The sequence below is a fragment of the Bos indicus x Bos taurus genome, chromosome 15 (genome assembly GCF_003369695.1).
Source record: "Bos indicus x Bos taurus breed Angus x Brahman F1 hybrid chromosome 15, Bos_hybrid_MaternalHap_v2.0, whole genome shotgun sequence".
Classification (NCBI taxonomy): Eukaryota; Metazoa; Chordata; class Mammalia; order Artiodactyla; family Bovidae; genus Bos; species Bos indicus x Bos taurus.
The window spans coordinates 40,617,861-40,638,455 of NC_040090.1; the positions used below are offsets into that span (position 1 = coordinate 40,617,861).

The window sequence follows — 20,595 nt, forward strand, 5'->3', positions numbered from 1 at the left end:
CTAACACTTTCCCCGCGTTAATCGGTGGAGACAGTTTCTAAGGGCCAGGCCCTGACCCAGAGGTTCCTGCAACAAGGTGGACAGACAGCTTCCGCCACCGGTCCCCTCGACTCGCCCGCCGCCAGACCCCTCCCCCTGCATTCAGGCAGTTAACCGGACAACCGGCTCGCAGAGGCTGCAAGTCAGTCGCAAGAAGGCATGTGGGTCGCAGGCTACACACTCCTTCGCACCGGCCACGCCCCTCACCACCACCCGGCCAATGGCCTGCTGCGCCGGCGCAGGGTGTTTCAGAACCAGTCCGCCCGCGGACTGAGCGCATGCGCCTTGAGAGGCCGACTGGGTGAGGGCTCTCTAGCGAGGGGAGGGGGCCACGGAAATGGAGGGGCTGAGAGCGCACGCCTTAGGCCCTGACTGGGCGCCGGCTGGAGAGCGCGTTGGGCTAGCCGGGGGCAGTGGTCGGCAGGGAGGTTGAGGCTCTGGGTCCGACCGAAATGGAGCGGGGTCCGGCGCTCCGCTGACTCGCCCGTGTTTGTGTGTATGTTCCCTCTCAGGGAGACATGGAGAACTGTTTGGTGGCCGCGGCGCTGAACGGGGTGGACCGACGTTCCCTGCAGCGTTCGGCTAGGCTGGGTCAGGAAGTGCTGGAGCGGGCCAAGAGGAGGGCGGTGGACTGGCCTTCGGTGGAGCTTCCCAAAGGCAGCGTGGGGATCGTTTCCCGGGTGCGGCACTATGGAGAAAGAGGGCCGGCAGCCAGCCCCCAGCGCCTTCTGCCAGGAAAGGTGAGGAGGGCCTCTGCTGTGGACCAGCCCATTCATTCCCTCAGCAGCGGCTTGCTGAGAACCAGGGCACGCCACACACCGGGACCCGAGGGATCCTGTGCTTGGCGGAAGCTGCTGTGTATCCGGACAGTGAACCGGAAAGTCTTGAAAACTTGACATTTGACAGATTCTTACTGGGTAGCTTTAGGACACCGCTAGGTACCGCTCGTGCTCGGCCCTGATTGGTTACTTTTTAACGCAATTCTTAGAGGCTATCATCTGATACTCGAGGAAAGCCAACAAACGTTTGTCCTGGAAAAATTGCATGTCTGTGTATTCCTTTTAGAGATGGAATTCTTTCTCAATAAGATCATTTTACTAATTTAAACTTGCAGAGGCCTTTCAAAAAGTAAAAAGGAAGGTATTTCCAAAATGACTTCCTTCTCCAGTAGGGAATACAGATCTCACCTGTGATTTGCCGTTTATTCAAATAGAGAGAAGACAGACACCCGACCCTCAGTGCTTCCTTCAGAACAATGGCTGAATACATGAACTATACTTCAAGTCAGTGTGGGGTAAGTTGGTGTAAGCCAAAGCATGCTCCTGATCTGCCTGCTGATGGATCACAAAGTGGATTTTTGTGGAATTTAGGAAGAATCTGCACACTATCTGCTCACCCGGTCCTGCCTTCGTGGGCAGGTTGTAATTAGCCAAGGGTTTACAACAGGTGATAAATCCAGGTTACAGTTCATTCAACAAATACAGACCGCCTAGCTTTAGCTGTCGGAGAAGGCAATGGCACCCCACTCCAGTACTCTTGCCTGGAAAATCCCATGGATGGAGGATCCTGGTAGGCTGCAGTCCATGGGGTCGCTAAGAGTCAGACACGACTGAGCGACTAAACTTTTACTTTTCACTTTCATGCATTGGAGAAGGAAATGGCAACTCACTCCAGTGTTCTTGCCTGGAGAATCCCAGGGACGGGGGAGCCTGGTGGGCTGCCGTCTATGGGGTCGCACAGAGTCGGACACGACTGAAGTGACGCAGCAGCAGCAGCTTTAGCTGTTAGGAGATTACAGCAATGAACAAGGCAGAAAAGTTCTGCCCTCACTATTTTTAGATGGGGAGGTCGGTGCTTATTTGCTGAATTCCAAAGTAAGACCAAACATAAGGAGTTTTTAAAACTTTGAACTAAACTAAAAATTTTTTAATCTGTAGAATCACTCTAAATTGGAACTTAGTCTGTTTTCAAAGCAAAAATTGAAGCAAAATCCCTCCATTAGATTTTAATCTCTTTTCCAAGTCCCTGATAATGTAGTTTTTAAGTACGTCCCTTTGGGTCCATATCACTTGTTGGCCACAAAGCCGATTTTTGTGGCACAGACGCAGTGCCCTCATCAGAGGTAATGTGGCTTAATGGCAGGGGTGGCCTCCCAGGAATCCAACCTGTATTCTGCCACTTCCTGGCTCTAATGCCTTAGGCCAGTTAGTTTCTCTCAGCCTTACCTTCCCCATGGTAAATTGACAATGTTCAAGTCCTTTCCAGCCCTTTTAGTCTGTTTCTTCAGTTTCCACTGAGAGATGAACACCAGGAAATTGCTATAAACTGTAGCATAGAGGACCTACATGAGATTTTTCGGTACCATTCATTAAAATGGGTGAACAAAGGTTTTAAAGATACTCTTCTCAAAAGCATACACTAAGGTCATCTCTAAGTACTTTAAGGGAAAGTTGAAGGTGGACCAGCCAACATTGAAGAAAATCACCTGCGTGGAAGGTACTCTGTGTCTTCTAGGACTTAAAACAGACTCTGTGGTCTTGTCCAGCCTAACATTTTATGATTCTTATGTGGGTGTAAGGGTGCTGGTCTCTATGGCAGAAGGAAGAAAATGCCTTATTTCTGTCCTGCTTTTCAATTTCATAATGAATATTAAAATTAAAAAAAAACCCTCTGTTTCTACATCTTTTATAAAATCCTTATGACTCCAAGAATAGGATTCCAACCAACAAGATACGGTTCAGAGAGTATTTTTATGTTCTTATTCTGTGAAATGGTTTTACAAAACTCCCTAACTTTGGCTCTACAATAAAGTGATGAAGTTAAACACTTTGGTTCATGGTTCAGTAAAAGGAATAATATTTGCCTTTGGTTTGAGGTTTAGCAAATTGGTATTCTTCACTTTGGTTTTCAGTTCATGCTTCAGTTCAAGTCTCCATTAAAGAATGGAGCCTCAGAACTCCTTGGCTCTCTAGAGATAGAATCAAGAACAGTGTTCTGAGTTCATTTTCAGAACTTTGAAGCAGCCCCTAAGTTACATCATTAGCTTCATGTCCTGATGTGCTTTTCCCAGCTTCTCATTCTTTTGGTCTCTTGACTTAAACATTGTCCCTACCCTTTGTTCCAAACAGGCAAGCTTATGATGTCCTCGACATTAGTAACTATCAAGGGCAAGTCTAAGGTTAACCTTGAGCGGGAGGAAGGAAGTAGACAAGGAAAAAACTGCTTTCTGATCCTTTGGATGATTTTGCCTAAATCAGAGTGAGGATGTTGTGAAAACTATTTAACCTGGCAGAGAGCATGGGCCTACCTAGCTTGAGTTGCCAGAGTTCTTGCCCTGCAGAGGCAGCAGATGGCAGCAAAGTAATGCCAACTGCAGTTTCCTTCTCTGCAACCACTTTACACGGGCTAAGATTTGTTACATGACTTTAGAGGCTTCTTGAGAGGGCAGCTAATTTACCTTTGCTCTCTTGCCTCTCTTCTTAACCATAATTTTCCCAAGTAACAGGGTGCTTTTTGAAAATCTGACCAGACTCTTGGGTTACCCAATGTCTTCCACGTTACTTTAGAAATATTACTCATCTGCACCAGAGGAAGGAGGGGCAACCCACGTCTACCGCTATCACAGAGGGACATCGGAGCTGCACCTGTGCTCTGATGCGGGGAGTGGTCAGGTATGTACCCTCAGCTGTGCTGTGCCCTCAGCCTCCCAAACTGGGAGGCCCCACATCCTGGGGCTTCTGCTGGATCATGTTATTGGGTGGTTGGGTGACTCTACAGCACTTTGTGGAAATGTTTCTCCTCAGAGAACTTACAGCAATGAACATGAAATAGGAGTTTTTGTCCAAAATACAAGATGGATGCCACTGTAGGATCTTCAGTGACAATCCTGGGCCAAGGGATTCTTGAGCAGGCTTAACAAAAAGCACTTCAAATATCCTTTTACATCTAGGGATATGAAAGAGACTTTTAATCATCATGTATTTTACTCTAAAGTAGTGATAAGTATCACGTCTTTGGTAATTTTAAAAAAGGAAGTGCGAGGAGGGGGTCTCTTAACAACATCCTTTTCCTAAAGATAACAGTTACAGGCTTCTCACTATGAATTCTCTGTCTTACCACATGTCACTCTGGGAAGTCTAAAAGACTACTTGTTGAACTAATTCAACAGAAGTCCTTTGTTATTGTTTCTGAGAAGAGCAGGTTTTTCTTGTTTTTGTTTTTCAGCTCCCCTAGTTATACTCAAAGGTAGCAAACTTAAGTCCAGAGTCTAATCCACAGGTTGGATTCCTGACTCCCTTGTTTTGAGAAGGGACAAGAGAGTGGCCACAGGGATATGAGCAAGGACTGGCTGCGTGCCAGAAGTCCCTCCCGTTTCCCTGGCCTGGGGTGCGAGTGGCAGCACCAAGGCCTGGATCCAGGGCTCCCATTTCTGGCCCCACCCAGGCCCCCGTAAGAGCTTACACATGGGTAAGAGTCATTTGTATCCCTCCCCTCCCTTCCTATCTGGAGCAGGAAATGGCACCCCACTCCAGTACTCTTGGCTGGAAAACCCCATGGATGGTGGCGCCTGGTAGGCTACAATCCATGGGGTCACTAAGAGTCGGACACGACTGAGCCACTTCATTTTCACTTTTCACTTTCATGCATTGGAGAAGGAAATGGCAACCCACTCCAGTGTTCTTGCCTGGAGAATCCCAGGGACGGGGGAGCCTGGTGGGCTGCCATCTATGGGGTCGCACAGAATCAGACACGACTGAAGCGACTTAGCAGCAGCCTCCCTTCCTATAAAATGTAAGTTGATGACTCTAAGAGAAATTGACTTTCTCAGTTCAGTCTCTTCCTCTCTAATACTCCCACTGCTGGGAGAAGCACAGAAGAGAATTCTGTTTTCTGAAAGCCTGTTAAACGTCAATCACTTTTGCACTTTAAATCTTCCTACAGTCTAGTGTCCCCAGGTTATAGGCTGGAAATCAAGACTTAAGAGATATTAATCTGTCCCTCTCAATAAATGGCAGGTATAGGAGAAGGCAATGGCAACCCACTCCAGTACTCTCGCCTGGAAAATCCCATGGACAGAGGAGCCTGGAAGGCTGCAGTCCATGGGGTCGATAAGAGTCGGACACGACTGAGTGACTTCACTTTCACTTTTCACTTTCATGCCTTGGAGAAGGAAATGGCAACCCACTCCAGTGTTCTTGCCTGGAGAATCCCAGGGACGGGGGAGCCTGGTGGGCTGCCGTCTATGGGGTCGCACGGGGTCGCACAGAGTCGGACACGACTGAAGCGACTTAGCAGCAGCAGCATAGGATTCAAACTCAGGTCTGTCTTTCTCCAAAGCCCATGTAAGGATAAAAGGTAATGATGGTAAACATCTGACTAAAAGTACATGACAGAAATCACTAAAAGCCTTAAGATCTTAGTGACAACTTGGAAAACAGTGACAGCACAATTGTTAGTTCCTCATTAAGCTGGAAAAAATTTCTACCATCCAGAAGTCGAAGTTCGGGCCCTCATCAGTGTTTCTACCTCTCTCTTCAGAGAAAAGACGCAGGCCTTAGTGTTGGAGGCATGCATCGGGCGTCAGAGTGTGTGCTGAAGGCACCCCAGTCTGTGAGTACCGAACTTCCAGGGCACCGGCTTCCCCACCACTGCCGTCCATGAATCAGCTGACTGGGTTACAACAGGGTTCTTTGTGTTAGATCCATATTATTTTTAAGTTGGGATATTTTTATCTTAGGGGAAAGTGTGCAGCATTTTAGTTCACTGTAAAATTATATTTTCTTGGTATCCTTCCTTCCCTTGAAATCTCAGAGATAGCGTTTGTGCCTCAACTCATAGTTGTGGTTGGAAAGAATGCAGAGCATTCATAACTCCATTCCTACAGCTCAGCTGGGCCCTGCTGGAATGTCACCATCTGTTTAAGCAGCGGGAGGGGCCTGGCCCCCTGCTTATGAAGTGAAAACCATGGCTGAAATTCTGAAACATACACATTCAGCTAGATCGGGTTCCAAAACATTTAAAGGAGTTTGTGCCTATTTTCCACAAATGTTTCTATGTGAAAACATACAGTGATGAGTTTTTCAGGGTAAAATACTCATTTGTTCATGAACCCAGGGAATCTTCTGGAACTTGGAAGGGCTGAATTCTGAGGAGTGGAACCCCTGTATGTTGTAGTAATAGTTTAATTTTTGTTGGTCTACAGTGTACTCCTAGCCTGGATTCAGAATATACTAGACTTAGTAGCAACTAAGACTATTCTGCTTCTAGTACAAGTTGTTAGGCTTAGATGCCTCCAACACTGGCTGGTTTTGATAAATCCATAAGTTGAAAATACTATAATCGAAAGTGTACTTAATATCCCTAAGCTGCTGAAAGTCATAGTTTCGCCTTGCCTTCCTTAAACATGCACAGAACACTTATATACCCTTGGTATATAAGTGTATATACAAAATATACACTTATATACCCAACTTATATACCCTCAGTTGGGCAAAATCATCTAACACAAAACCTACTTTATAGTTAAGTTTTGAATAATTCATGTAATTTATCAAATGCTGCACTGAAAGTGAAAAGGAGACTGGTTGTATGGGTACAGAATGGTTATAAGTGTATCAGTTGTTTACTCTCGGATTGCACAGCTGACTGGGAGATCTCTCACTGCTGGCACAGCATCACACTAGCCTGCAAAAAGATCAAAATTGGAAGTACGGTTTCTGCTGAATGCATATCACATTCACATTATGGTAAAAAAAAAAAAAAAAAGAATGAGTCAGATTGTTGTAAGTCAAGGACCATCTGTATGGGAGAACCAGCCCTCCAAGGGAGGACATTAGCCAGCCAGCTGACTTGCTGCATGACAAAATGGAATCTATTCATAGTCTCAGCTTTAGGAGAAATGTTTCATCCTAATAATGAATTTAGCAAAGCACACCTAAAAAGAATGCTTTGCATCATCCTGCAGTGCCTCGCCATTGCTGCTGTTCTGTGCTAACAGGTGCCACTGCCTACTTTTGAGCCCCAAAGCAATGGTCATTAGCCTTTCCCTCCACCTGATTCTTAACTTTACACTCCAGCCAGTGTGTCCTTTTATGACTCTTCATGTTCCTGCAACAACTCAGCATTTTCATATACATTCTTGTGAGCTAATTTTAGAAATAAAAGCATAAAGAGCGGGTGAGACTGGCCTGAAGGGCAGTCCTGTTATGTGGCCAAGTCAGGTGTAGAAAGCAGAACCTCCGTCTCCCACCTTAGCGCCTCTCACTGCATCACACACAGGGTGCTCTGACAGCAGCAGGACCTCTAAAACCTCTAAACTGGTACATCTGCTTTTCCTTCCAGGCTGAGAACATCTCTAAGGACCTCTACATAGAAGTCTATCCAGGGACCTATTCCGTCACTGTGGGTGCAGATGACTTGACCAAAAAGACTCACATTGTAGCAGTTGATTCCGGACAAAGTGTGGACTTGGTCTTCCCCATATGATGTGGACCGTCACAGGCATCACATCACCTTTTTCTGAGTATCAAGAAGAATAAAGCTACTGTATATTCTTAATATGTACACATTAATCCTGCCTTTAGTGCTGACTGTGAGGGTCAGCCTTCCTAGGAACTGGACTGTGTCTCTTTCAGTGCCTATTTTAACTTGAAAGTCCCTTCACCCTCTTCTGCCTGAAAGTAATAATGTAATGATACTGTCTGAATAGTTTTTACAGCTTGCTTTCCAAGCAAAGGTTAATTATGACAATAAAGGGAGAGATTTGAAAATGAAGAAAATTCCTTTTTATTGGCATTAAGAAGGGAAACAAAACGTCGCTCTTGTACAGTTGAGGCTTTATGAAAAGATAACAGAGAGGCTGTGGACACGTTTGCCCAAAGCAGGCCAACCATGTTCTGTAGCTTCTGTGGAAGAGGCATCCTTAAGCAGGTCTTACCCGGCCCCTGGCAGGGAGCCCTGGGCTCCTCACTCCTGTGCTCCTCAGGACAGGTGAAGATGCTGCTGCTTACTGGACTGTGATCTGTGGGCTCACTGTGCCATTTCCGTTGAAGAGTGCCTTGTCAGCCACTCTGTAGCTCCTCCTCAGGTTACCACCTCTACTCTTTAGCTTCCTATAACACGAAAAAAAAACCAACACTGAGAGTCTTATGCTGACTTTAAAAATCAGTGACTTTTGATCCTTAAAATTATGAAGTCACTGCTGTGTCCTAAGCGTCTTTAAGCTAGCACGCCAACAGTATCATTGCATTTCAGTTTAACTGCCTAGGACTTCACCTCGTTTTGAATGTAAGTTTTGCCTCAGAAAAAAGGCCAGTATTTCATATGATGAAAACAAAGTTTTAAGTAGCGCTGTCTTAGCATTCCTAGTGAAGAGCAGACTCATGGACAGAGGCCTAGTAAAGCAGACCCATACCCACCATCACCAGGTAGAGGGTCACTTAAACAGGGATCCTTACACACCCAAGAAGCCAGTGAGGAAATCTGTGGGTTCTGCAAGCCTTCTGAAATCATATGCAAGATTGTGGGTATGACTCCAAAAGATCAAAGAACCCTGGAGAGAGCCCTTCAGAAGCCCCTTTGCAGCCATTCTGCTCTACCTTGATCCTTGGGGCTTTTAGTCTCGGAGTTCTGGCCCCGCTGATGTGCAGCAGTACCCTGACTCAGTTTTCTGTGTCCGGCTTCTTTGGGCAGGATCTGCAGCGGCTTCATGCCAGTGACGTTCAGGGCCAGCTCTCTAGGACTCCCCGCTGCAGCAGGTTTCTCTCTCTGTTGTCTGTTGCTCTTCTCATCTTTCTGGGTGCTGCAAAGTCTTATTCCTGAACCCAAAATTCAGTTAGTTGAATATGCTACCATTTTGATAGGGTTAGTCTTGACGACTTGGGTAGGACTAAATCATGGATCACAGAATCTCTTAACTCTCTGAACCCTGTTTCAGTTGTAAGCAAGGGTGGAGAGCAGCATGTCTGCTGGCAGGAATCCTGCCCCCAGGTTTGTTAGGATCAGACAGTAACCTCTCAGCCTGTAACTAAAAGGAGCCAAAAGTGTGGCAGGTGGGGACCCATACAAGAGGATCCTTAGTGGGCAGAGCCTCAGACCAGACTGGCAAGCATCAGTTCTTGGTGGCACTCAAGCACAATTAGGAGAAGCAAAGCAGCACATTTTCTTAGAAGGGAACAAGATCTGGAAGGGAGAAAAGAAAACCTCTGGTGTTTGCCATGGTTTCCAGCCCGGCACACGTGTCCTTTTACACGCTTCATCTCACTGGTTAGTGAGGCACAGCGTCTGTCTGGGACAAGGGCTGGTGATGGGCCCTTTCTCCACACCCCATCCAGGCTTATTCTCCGTAGCTTTGAGTGCAGGTGTGGGACTTGGCAGAGGGCAGGCTCACTGATTATCATGGTTCCACTCCAAGAATTAACCTTTGCCTGGAGCATAACAAATGGTCCAATAACCTAGAGGAAAGCCAGGCCAAGTACCTGAAGATACTCTCTTTATGGCCAATCATTAGACTTTATTTGGGGATGCAGAGTACTTTAGAGAGGATCTGTTTAAATATGGTAATGGGGAGAGAGGCTGAACGTAGGTGTAGCCCGTTGGGTGGGAGATAAAAGCAGTGTACCTTGGGGCCAGGAAAGATTGGTCTGGACTCAGTTGGGTTTGGAACAGTCTGGATAGAATGCCATGGAGCAGGCCATGGGAATGCAGGCCTGGAGCCAGGGCAGGTCTGCGCACCATGGCCCTCTGGTTACCCCACTGGCCTGCCTCTCCATGAGGCAGGGCCTCATCCTATCTCAGTCGCTCCCCACAGGCTACTCCCTCTGGATAGATAAAGCTTTTCTTTCCCTAGTCTGTGCTGAAGCAGGAGGCAGTGGAAGCCATGGAGAATTTAACTTGAAAACTCTAGATTTGGGCACTATTTTGTTTATATTATTACTTGTTAGAGGACACACCTGTAGAAACCTGTTTCCAAGCACTTCTGCCAAGGCCTTTCACTGCGATGAAAGACATCCAGGAAGCTCTCCCCGCCCTATCTTGACATTTTCTATACAAAGTGTCCTCTTAGAGAGTGGAGGAAAAGCTCCACTGGTCATAGCTAGATTCCTGTCCCTCTAGTTACTCCCTCTCAGACATGGGGGAAAGGTCCCACACCTTGAAATCTAAGGAAGAAACCATCATATAAAATACAACCGCAGTTGGGACTTCTCTGGTGGTCCAGTGGTTACGAATCCATCTTGCAATGCAGGGGGTCTGAGTTCAATCCCTGGTTGGGGAACTAAGATCCCACATGCTGCAGGGTGCCCATGTACCACAACTAGAGTCCATGTGCTGCACCAGGAAAGATCCTACATGACACGATGAAGACCCTGGGTGCCACAACTAAGACCCAACACAGCCAAACAAAAACAAATCAGCAACTAATATATCTATCCCTGCCCACTCCAAAGGCCAGGGACCCAGAGGAGTCACCAAGAAAGTTTCTCACTGTGGAAACAATTTCTCAGCTTCCTGGAACGAAAGACTAATAAAGTCCTTATGCCTGGAGCAAGACTGAAATCCCTGTGGGTTGAGAGGTCCTGACTAAGCAGATATCCTGGCAATGGCTTCAAATGGGGACTCAGTGAGTCCCCGAGTGGGCAGTGTCTACAGATCCTTATACCCTTAGCAGTGGTATTCTTTAACCCTCAGTATCCCTGCCCCAGGTTCAATGTTCATTTAGTTCACTGAAGGTTGAATTAGGGTTAGACTAGTCTAGGGCTGGCTGCTGCTGCTGCTAAGTCGCTTCAGTCGTGTCTGACTCTGTGCGACCCCATAGACGGCAGCCCACCAGGCTCCTCTGTCCCTGGGATTCTCCAGACAAGAACACTGGAGTGGGTTGCCATTTCCTTCTCCAGTGCATGAAAGTGAAAAGTAAAAGTGAAGTGGCTCAGTTGTATCCAACTCTTAGCAACCCCATGGACTGCAGCCCATCAGGCTCCTCTGTCCATGGGATTTTCCAGGCAAGAGTACTGGAGTGGGGTGCCATTGCCTTCTCCGAGGGCTGGCTAGGGCAAGCCATCTCCTTCATAAAGCTCTGCCAGCTGCCTTAGGTATCTGCTCTTTCTGGGCCACATTGGGAATTTAGATCACATGGCACGAGGCATTATCAGTGACACGCTACCCTAAGCCTACGAGGGCATGTCACACAGGTCTTTGCTGGGGTAAAGAAGTTCGGGAGTGGCTGCAGATTGCCAACAGTGACCCTGCCTCCCCTTTCCATGGCAGAGTGAGATGATTAAGGCTGCGCCCGGTTCTTCCCACTCTGACTTCCTCAGGGGCTCATATGAAGAGTAGGGTCTGATGACCAATGTTTAAAGACGTTTCTGAGTTCTCAGGGTCTTGAAGACTCTAATCAATACGTGGAGGCATTCTGACTGCACGTGTAGAGAAAAATCACAGCCTCCAAGGAAAGTGAAGGAGGGGAGGGTAGAAACGGACAATGGCAGTGTCCTCCCAGTAGACTAGTGAAGAAAGAAAGGACAGTTGTCAAATAGGGATGCAAAGCTTAGCACCAAGATCGGCTCATCCTTTCTTGTTAGGTTTCCATTTAATCAATAAAGCCCACTACTTCCCTCTTATCACAGCCCCCCTTCAACATGACCACACCCCCCAGTGTTACTTCCAGTTCCATCACAGCAGACAAGTGTATTGGATTCCTGAGAGACCACCCCCACCCAAGGAGGGGGTTGCAGAGGGGAAGGGAGCAGGGGCCTCAGCCCCACCCTAGGAAAAGGCCTACCTGGCTTCCCTGGGTACGGCTCAGGCCCGTTTCTCCTCCAGTACCTCCACTCGGGCTGGCAGAGGCCACCCTGCTTCCTCGGAGACTTCTCGAGAAGGATGGGGTCCGTGTTGACTGTGCTGTCCACCAGCAGCCTCTGAGGGGGGCCCATCTCCAGCTCATTCTCCAAATCCTCGTCTTCAGAAGAGGAGGAGGTGGAGGAGGAGGAAACAGCCGCGGGAGCCTGCACTGCCACTTCTTCCTCCTCAGGATTCTCCAGGGGCAAAAGCTGGGCTGTGGGCTTCAGCTCCGCTTCTGGAGGTTCTCTGGCTGCAACCCCTGAGGTCCTGATTGGAGGCCACCATGTGGGTCCAGCCAGGGGGCAGCAGCAGAGGCAGCCCTGGACCGGCAGCCGGCAGCCGGCATGTGGGTAGCAGGGAGCACACAGGAATGGAGGGCTCAAAGGAAGCCCGCTGGTGACAAATCCAGTGACCGGCCCCACCAGAGAGCAGCAAGGGGCCCAGAGGAGGGGCCTGGGGTGCTGCCTGGCGAAAGGCTTATGCAGCCCGTCCACAGCCTTCTTCCAGACAGCTGGGGGCACCCACTGGACCCCTCTGAGAGGCACTGGAGCTGTCCTGCCATTCCAGAAATGAACAGTAATTTCTTCTTCTTTCCTGGATGCTATGTAACAGAGAAGGGCAACATTTTGTTACAACCGCCTCTTCTACATCAAGGGTAAAGGTTCTCCTCTCCCCAGAAGCAAAGCCTCAGCACAGCCCCTCAGCTTTGCCTGCTGTCTCACGCACACCTCTCCCTGCAAAGCCTGCCAGGGACGTCCCTCACCTGCCCCATGTTTACCTCCCCGTCCTGTGCCTCCATGTCTCAGTTTTCTCATCAAAACCCAATGCCTCCTCAGGTAGGGGGAGGGGAGGAGAAGCCTCCTTTGTGGTTTGAATTACAATGATGCTGCCTGGCGGGCCCCACACAAGGGGACACTGTATCCGTGCCTGGATGACATGGTGGGGGACCGAGTACAGGTGTGACCTCTGGACAACCTCACCACACCATAGGTCAGGTAACCAACATAGACATAGTAGCCTTGGGTGATTTTGCCCGGATAACAAATATTTTATAATCGGAAAAATATGATTTGTCTATCTGTGGCCACCCTCGGGATGAAGCTGCAAGTGAAAGGGTAAGGATTTCCTCAAGCCCCTAAGACCCCTAAGCTGTAGAGACAGCCGCTTTGCTCTTTCCTCAGCCTGATCACCAGCCTGGCTCCCGGGGAGCCCCAGAGCAGCTCCCTTACCTCTCTGGAGGTCTCCCGCCTCCAAGCCCAACAGAACAGTGCCAGGGCCATAGCGTTGTTGGTCAGGGCCCCAGGGTGCCAGCACCTTGTCCCCAGGTCGCAGTGAGAATTCCATGGTTGGCGAGAACTGAATGACATCTTCCTCTAAGACCACGCTCTGCCGCTGGGCTGGCAGCTCTGGGCCTGTCGCAAGGGGAGCCTCAAATTCCACCAGCAGGACCCCTTGCCTCTCCAGCTGTGGGAAGGAAAATATTCAGAATAATACCTGGCCTTAGGAAGTACTACAGGGAGCTTCATGGTTTCCTACAATGCCCAAAGCCAGGCTGAGGGGCTCCCTCCCACACAGCAGGGGTCAGCTAGGGAAGGGGCCAGGCCAGGTACTGCTGGAGCCCATTACGGTAGGGACAGGCCGGCTATGAGGCAGAGGCTCTCCCTCTGCTTCTTGCTGTGGCAACTCTTGTTTATCACTTCCTGCCTTTCCCTTCCCGTGCTCTTTCTTTTCCTGTTTTTCTTTTCTCCTATCTTTATTTTTGGTCTGCAATTCACAGGAGTAAACTGGGTCCTCTCCATCTTTCCCAAAGCACCCCAGGAAGAGTTCTCCCAGCCCTCCCAGGAAGCGTTGTCCCCGTGTCCTGGACCAGCCGCGGGTAGGGTATCAATCACAGGCCCTGCCAGGCAAAGGCAGCCCTGTGCACTGCCTGCATGTCCATGAGGGGAGGCGGGGCCGAGGAAGGAACGAGCGGCCTGACAGGGAGGGCAGGAGGAATACTGAGCTAATTAAAAGAACAAGCTGTTTGGAGAACTCAGTATGATTTTTGAAGAGCGATAAAGTGTGGTTACAAATTAACTTTTATCTAGTCACTAGACTCCAGTGTTCTTGCCTGGAGAATCCCAGGGACGGGGGAGCCTGGTGGGCTGCCATCTATGGGGTCGCACAGAGTCGGACACGACTGATGCAACTTAGCAGCAGCAGCAGCAGCAGACAGAATCTATATTTGAGCAAACTCCTGCTGATATTTCATTTGAACTCACATATTAGTTACTGGAAAATGACAAAATGACTTTTGATTGGAAATTCTATAACATATTTTTTTTTATAAATCACAACAGTTTTCCCTCTATGGACCCACAAAGTCTGACTCTGAAAAGAAAGAGGAAAATCCCAATGAAGCAAGCAGTCAGCAAAGTAAAGCCCAGGCCTCCCAGCACACAGGGACTGTGCTCCTATGCGGAAGGACACAGGCGCACATGAGGTATACAGGGTTGGTTCCTCTTTCCCTTAGGCTGGTGCTCATAACTCCACACACCGAATCTTCCTGAACAAAGTGCTTTTACTGTACATTTTCTTCACGGTTACGGGTTGAATTATGTCCCCCCAAAATTCATGTTGATGTCCTAGCCCCTAGGACCTCAAAATGTGTCACACTTTAGTCTAAATGACTTAAGACAAAGTCACACTGAGGATGACTGAGTAGAGTGGGCCCCTAACCCAATGACTGGTGTCCTTATAAAAAGGGGAAATTTGAACACAGACATGAGCCCAGGGAGAACAGCAAGTGAAGATGAAGACCAAGTGCGGGGGGATGCTTCTACAAGCCAAGGGACTTCAAAGATTGCCAGCAAACCACCAGAAGCTGGGAGAGGTGCACAGAACAGATCCTCCCCCAGAGCCCTCAGAATCACCACCCCTGCCCACACCTGGTTCTCTCCAGAACTGAAAGAATCAATTTCTATTGTTAAAGCCACTCAGTTTGTGCCACTTTGTTATGTAGCCCTAGCAAACTGATTGGAGAAGGCAATGGCACCCCACTCCAGTACTCTTGCCTGGAAAATCCCATGGATGGAGGAGCCTGGAAGGCTGCAGTCCATGGGGTCGCAGAGGATCAGACACGACTGAGCAACTTCACTTTCACTTTCCACTTTCATGCACTGGAGAAGGAAATGGCAACCCACTCCAGTGTTCTTGCCTGGAGAATCCCAGGGACGGGGGAGTCTGGTGGGCTGCCGTCTATGGGGTCGCACAGAGTCGGACACGACTGAAGTGACTCAGCAGCAGCAGCAAACTGATGCACTCACTGACATGACATTTTCACCTCCACATCCTGGCCATGGAAGATCTGTGCTTATTTAAGACACTGAACAGCTGAGGCATATCAGGTATGACAGGGCCACCCAGAGGAGCATATGGGGAGACATGGGGACTGAGGGACTTGCCTCTGGAGCAGCCTTTATCTGAGCCCTGTAATAAAAGCCATCTGGTTCCCTTCTTGCCAGGACCCATGTGTCAGCAGCCTCTCCAACTCTTCCCAGCCAGCCAGGCCCCTGCCATGCTGGGTCAGCAATGTGGAGACAAGGGTAGTAAGATGCATATCTGGGGGAAAACAAATGGAATTAGGGAAGCAGAGAAAAGCAAGCCCTAAAACCATCAAGAAACACATTTCAAAGTTAGGTCTGAGCAGAACCATGGGGTGAACTTGACAGTTAAGGCAATATGGAACAGAAGCCCGTGTTAAGAGTGGCAATCTGTGACTTCCGATAAGGTAAATTGCTGGAAGAGGAAGGAGAGGAGAGTGAAGGGAATCGCTGTTTAAGGCCTGGGAATTGTTTCAAGGTAATCAGAATGGGATCAGCCTTGATATATAACGGGACGGCCAGATTAACTGGTTCTGAGACTAGATAGCAGGCCAGGAAAGTGTTCTTCCAGGAAGGGAGATCCTGAGGTGGTGTGCGGGATTCCAGGATGAGGTGTGGAGGCTTGGATGGTGATGACAAAGGAGCAAAACTGCAAAGAGGCTGAGCACCATGGAGTCGGAAGAGAGGAGGAAGTGTCTGAGCGGGGGAAGCACAGGGGCTGAGTAAGAGGCTGAGGGACAGAAAAAAGGAGAAGCTGGTTCTGGGAACTCTGGTAGACAAAACCAAGCCATAGGGAATTGTTGAGTCAGGTTTTGGTTTTCCGGAAAAAAAAAAAAAACGTATTTATTTTGTGGGCAAGCCAGGATACAGGACTGTTTAAACTCTGGCTTTGAAGGGAAATGGTCCACATGGGTGAAACAAGAAAGGGGGCTATAGGGTTCCGGCCTGGGCAGACTGACTTGAATAGCATGCGACTTACACGATTTGTATGTGCTTATCGGCTGAGGTTCCCTTCCCCTCTAGTATTCACACTGTAGATAGCTAACTTTGGGTACCATTCACAAAAAGCTAGGACAACTGAGGGAACCTGAGGAAGGATCGGGCGACCTCACCTAATTCCCTCATATAGTGCCAGGGCAAGTTGCAGAGAAGATGATAAAATGAGCCAGCACTTTTATAACTGGTGATGCCTGCCTTCTCCCACACATATCAACTCTGACATCAGCCCCTCCACTACAAGGCAGGACAAAAGCCAGGTCAGCCCTTGTCACTGGGGTTAGAGTTTATTTATATTTTGGCTGTACATGGAGGCATGCAGGATCTTAGTTCCCCAACCACGGATCGAACCTGTGTTCCCTGCAGTAGAATCCTGGAGTCCTAAACACTGGACCTCCAGGCAAGTCTCTATGTATTTACTTATTTATTTATTGTGAGTAGAGTTGGGGGGATTATAATAACCCAAGGAACTCAGCCCACACCAGTAAGGAACCCTTTCGGCCTTCCCAGGAAGCAGTCCTCTCCATCCTGGGCCATCATGTCTCCCACCATTTTGAGCCAAGAACAGAGAGGAAAAAGGAAGCATAGATGGGTACCTGGTGAGGAGGCTGTGCCGGGTCAGCCAGGGTGCTCTGCAGGCGAGGGGGCAGGTGAAGGAGAGGTCCCAGGGAGGAGCAGTGCCGGCCCAGGCAGGGGCCTTCAGGGTCGTGGCCACGCTGCAGTATTTGGGCAAAGGCGTCCCAGGCCGCGCGGAGGAGTCCATAGACCTCGCGAAAACACCTGAGAACCAGCGGCTCTATTACCTGAATTGCAGCCCACAGCCCAGCAGAGGCCGCCTGGCTCGCGGCCGCCTCTCCGCGGCCCCACCGCTCCCACCACGCGCAGGGTGTCCCCAGAATCATCACCTGCCCGGGGAGACTCCGCCCAGGAAATAGGGGAGGGTTGAAAGAGCAAGAGCTGTGACTTCAGAGAAACCCAGCTGGAAGTCCTTCACCGCCTGCTGGCTGCGCGCTCACTTCACCTGGGTGCGTCAGTTCACGCCCTGGAGATGATCTGTGGAAAGCACCTGGCATCTTTAAGTAGCTCAATCAATATACGTTAGTTTTGTTTACCCACCCCCCACCTCCACCCCAGTTGTTGGGACTTCGGGGGTTTACATACTTCCTTTTACAAATCCCAGCCCTTGATGACAAACTGACCCCTAACCCAAGCCACAGACTTCCCTCCTCCTAACCTGGTCACCTGGGGGACTAACTCGACCGAGCTGAGAGCCCAGGGCGGTGGCCTCCGAAGATGTGCTCAGAGGCGACAGCTGCTACCCAGGGCCCGAGATCACACTCGGCTGGCCCAGCCCAGCTTGGCCCTGTTGGGTGTGCTCTTGCCCAAGCCCATGCTTCTGACCCCAAGAGTACTCACCACAGCCCCAGCCAGACTCCTCCACCTCAGCCTCTGTCCCTTCAGACGGTTAGGAGTTCACGGCCTCAGCCCAACCGACTCCTGGTTGCCAAGCATGTTGCCATGGATACAGCCAGCTGGGCCAGAGGGAGTGTACTGAGCATGTGCGGAGGGGTGACTGGGGCCCTGGGCAGCATGGGCGGGAAGAGAGGGTAGGGAGTTGGTTATTCACTGCCTTTCTGGGGAGTGGTGTTGACAGGTGGTGTTGAGGAGAAGGGCCAGTGTAGCATCAGTTCCCAAAAGCTATGCTTCTCCACTGCTGAAAGAGTCAGTGGCGGTGGGACACCCTCCTGGATCTAGGAGAGTCTTGGGAAGGAGGGGTCTGACCCCACAGAGTCTCAAGGCTGTTGATCTGCCTTTCTCCACTGTGGGCAGGAGGCTGGAGTGGAGGGAACCCACCGGTTGGCTTAAGGACTCTAAGATAGAATTTGTAGTTTAAAATGAAATAACCAAAACTGTGAGCACGTTTGTCTGAAGGAGACAGGACTGCTGAGAAACAGGTGTGTGGTGATAACTTTGGGTGGTGGGAGTGGACAGTGGGACCAAAGGAACAGAAGTCCAGAGTTCGCTCTCATTTGAACATCCAGAGGATGGTATTCGAGGCATCTGACAGCCATTTTGCAGATCTGTGAGTGTCTCTACCACATCTACTCCCCCCTTCCACCAGTTCCTGTTTCTGTTGTGAATCTGAGTGGCAGGGAGAGGCTGGCTGTACCCCTGGTTGCTGTGTGTCCATCAGCACATTCCATCCCCTGTCCTCTAAGGCATCGGCATGTCCCGTGCCTCTCCAGTCAGCGTGAATCTCAAGACTTTTGTTAGAAATCTTGGTTATAGAATTTATATTTCCTCCTATACAGAAATAAGAAAGCTTATAATTCTGGGAGCTCCCGACAGTCTTTCTGGGACACTGAAGCTGTTCCCAGAGAGGATAGATCTAAAGAACACAGATTTTTGGTGACAGTGTTGAGCCCTGCCTGAACCTGTACCCCTTGCAGTGGGAGTAAGTGCAAAGTCTTAACTTCTGGACCACCAGGGAAATCCTCCCTTTTTTGATTATACCAATTTTTGTTAGATTTTTGTATTGCTCACAGCCAAAAGCATCCTAACTGATGTCTACCCTCACAGAGCTTAACTGCAGCCAGGAGAATGACTGTTGCCCAAAAGGCTGAGTGATTTGGTGCACAAAGCTAGAGTCTAAGAAAGACTAGTTAGATCTCTGGCTATGAGAAAAGGATTTCTGAAGATAGGTGGGATTTCAATGGTGAAAGGAAAAAGGAGATTATTCCATTCCCTCTTGGTAGGAAGCAAGAGCTAAGAGAGAAGGATGCATTTGCAACACCTGATTTTCTTTTTGGAGTGGGGGAATGGAGTGTCATAGGAAAATCAATGGGAAGGGGCCAAACTGGTGGGAGCTTTGAAAATCAAGCAGATGAATGTCCAACAAGGTCACAGTCAAAAGGAAGTTGTCATGAGGTTTGAGCAGTGAAGTGACATGACATATTAGTTTGGCAAAAAAATTCGTTTGTTTTTTTCTGTAGCATCGTATGAGAAAAGTCAGACAAACTTTTTGGCCAACACAATACTTTAAGAAAGAGTATTAAAGTGAAAATAGAACCAGTTGAGGACAGAGCCTGAGAGGCCAGGGAGTTAACAGTGATCCAGACACAAAGTGACAGAATAGAAATAGGAAAATAATACCACCAAATATTTCTTGACACCTACCTGATGTGAGCTCTTCTCTGGGTGCTGGACATACAGGATTGACTAAGACTTGTCCTTATCTTCAAGGAGCTCACAGTCTACTGAAGACAGAGACAAGTGTGCAAGCAGAGTCAAAATAGCAGGATGGGAATGGCAAGGAAATATGTGTGCAAAATAAAGGAACAAGTAATGGCTGCGACGGAAAGACTTCATAAAAGAGTTGACAGTAGAAATGAATGTGACAGTGTGTTGGAAGCCCTGCCTGGGCTTGGTGAGACGGGACCTGGGGGTTAAGGAAGACCGAAGAGTTGAAGCTCATCATGGGAAGAGAAATAGACATTTTGAAGGAAGACTCCAAAACAGGTGGGATCACTGTCCTTCCCACATTATCTGGCCTAGAGAACCTGAAGCATGATGATGCTATGGACAAAAAAAGGATAATAATAATTTTTAAAAATAATGATTATTAAAACATTATGTGTCAGGTGCTGGTGATCCTCGTAATAAACATATGGGGTGGTTGCTATTACTCTTATTCTTATTCTGTGGATGAAGAACTGAAAAGACACAGGGAGAGGCAGCAAAGTCAGAATGTAAACGGAGCAATATGACTGCAGAGCCTGCCCGCTTAGGCCCTACACTAAGTTACCAGAGGATGTCTGCCTCATGCAGGACAAAGATGACTCTGAATTAATTTCAAATGACAACAAGGTTTTGTTAATTACTTTTGCTTTAGCCCCCAAATACTTCCCCATCATGTTAAGGGTAAGTGTAAATTTCTTGCTAACCCCAAATAATAAAACCCATCAAATTTTGACAAATCAAGGAAGGCTCATTGTGCTGCTTAGCATGAAACATCTGCAAAGTGCAGTAGAGGTATTGACTAGGCATTAATTATGCTTTACATTACTTTTGTGAGTTTCTCACACCTGAGACTCTGGCCAAGTGTGGGAGAAGGGCAAGTTGAGAGGCATAGAGAATTTTTAGGACTTCCGATTCCCTAATGTTCTTGAAATAAATCACCAAAGCTTAAGAAGCATTTTCTCAATCTATATAATATAATGTTTCAATTCAGTTCAGGTCAGGCGCTCTGTCGTGTCCGACTCTTTGCGACCCCATGAATCGCAGCATACATCTGAAATCCAAGTAAGACATATCCAGCATCTGTTAGCATTTAAACTATTATCTGCCCACACAAAAATGACAT

At 48.6% G+C, this 20,595-nt stretch overlaps 2 protein-coding genes across 3 annotated transcripts; one reads left to right on the top strand and one right to left on the bottom strand.

The window, feature by feature from the left end:
• Positions 1–271: 271 nt before the first annotated feature.
• On the top strand, positions 272–7,808 carry AKIP1 (A-kinase interacting protein 1). Its single transcript, XM_027563222.1, has 6 exons — positions 272–340; positions 552–779; positions 1,253–1,333; positions 3,606–3,710; positions 5,578–5,649; positions 7,381–7,808. The coding sequence occupies exons 2-6, from the start codon at positions 558–560 to the stop codon at positions 7,522–7,524; spliced, it is 624 nt and encodes a 207-aa protein (XP_027419023.1). The 5' UTR covers positions 272–340; positions 552–557; the 3' UTR covers positions 7,525–7,808.
• C15H11orf16 (chromosome 15 C11orf16 homolog) lies at positions 7,801–17,757 on the bottom strand. Of its 2 annotated transcripts, none has more exons than XM_027563220.1 (8): positions 17,649–17,757; positions 17,138–17,285; positions 16,829–17,012; positions 15,318–15,474; positions 13,104–13,338; positions 11,816–12,475; positions 8,637–8,855; positions 7,801–8,150 (listed from the first exon to the last, which is right to left on the bottom strand). In XM_027563220.1, the coding sequence occupies exons 3-8, from the start codon at positions 16,993–16,995 to the stop codon at positions 8,143–8,145; spliced, it is 1,446 nt and encodes a 481-aa protein (XP_027419021.1). In that variant the 5' UTR covers positions 16,996–17,012; positions 17,138–17,285; positions 17,649–17,757; the 3' UTR covers positions 7,801–8,142. The 2 variants fall into 2 exon arrangements, with proteins under 2 accessions (XP_027419021.1, XP_027419022.1); XM_027563221.1 differs by having other exon boundaries at positions 17,138–17,298; positions 17,649–17,733.
• Between the last annotated feature and the right edge of the window lie 2,838 nt (positions 17,758–20,595).

Coding starts and splice junctions, on each gene's coding strand:
- AKIP1 (XM_027563222.1), top strand. CDS start 558: ATGGAGAACTGTTTGGTGGCCGCGGCGCTGAACGGGGTGGACCGACGT. Junction 3,711..5,577: donor CTGATGCGGGGAGTGGTCAG/GTATGTACCCTC, acceptor CTCTCTCTTCAG/AGAAAAGACGCAGGCCTTAG. Junction 5,650..7,380: donor TGCTGAAGGCACCCCAGTCT/GTGAGTACCGAA, acceptor TTTTCCTTCCAG/GCTGAGAACATCTCTAAGGA.
- C15H11orf16 (XM_027563220.1), bottom strand. CDS start 16,995: ATGGACTCCTCCGCGCGGCCTGGGACGCCTTTGCCCAAATACTGCAGC. Junction 12,476..13,103: donor GGCGGGAGACCTCCAGAGAG/GTAAGGGAGCTG, acceptor TCTGTTACATAG/CATCCAGGAAAGAAGAAGAA. Junction 8,856..11,815: donor GCCGTACCCAGGGAAGCCAG/GTAGGCCTTTTC, acceptor TTTTGGGTTCAG/GAATAAGACTTTGCAGCACC.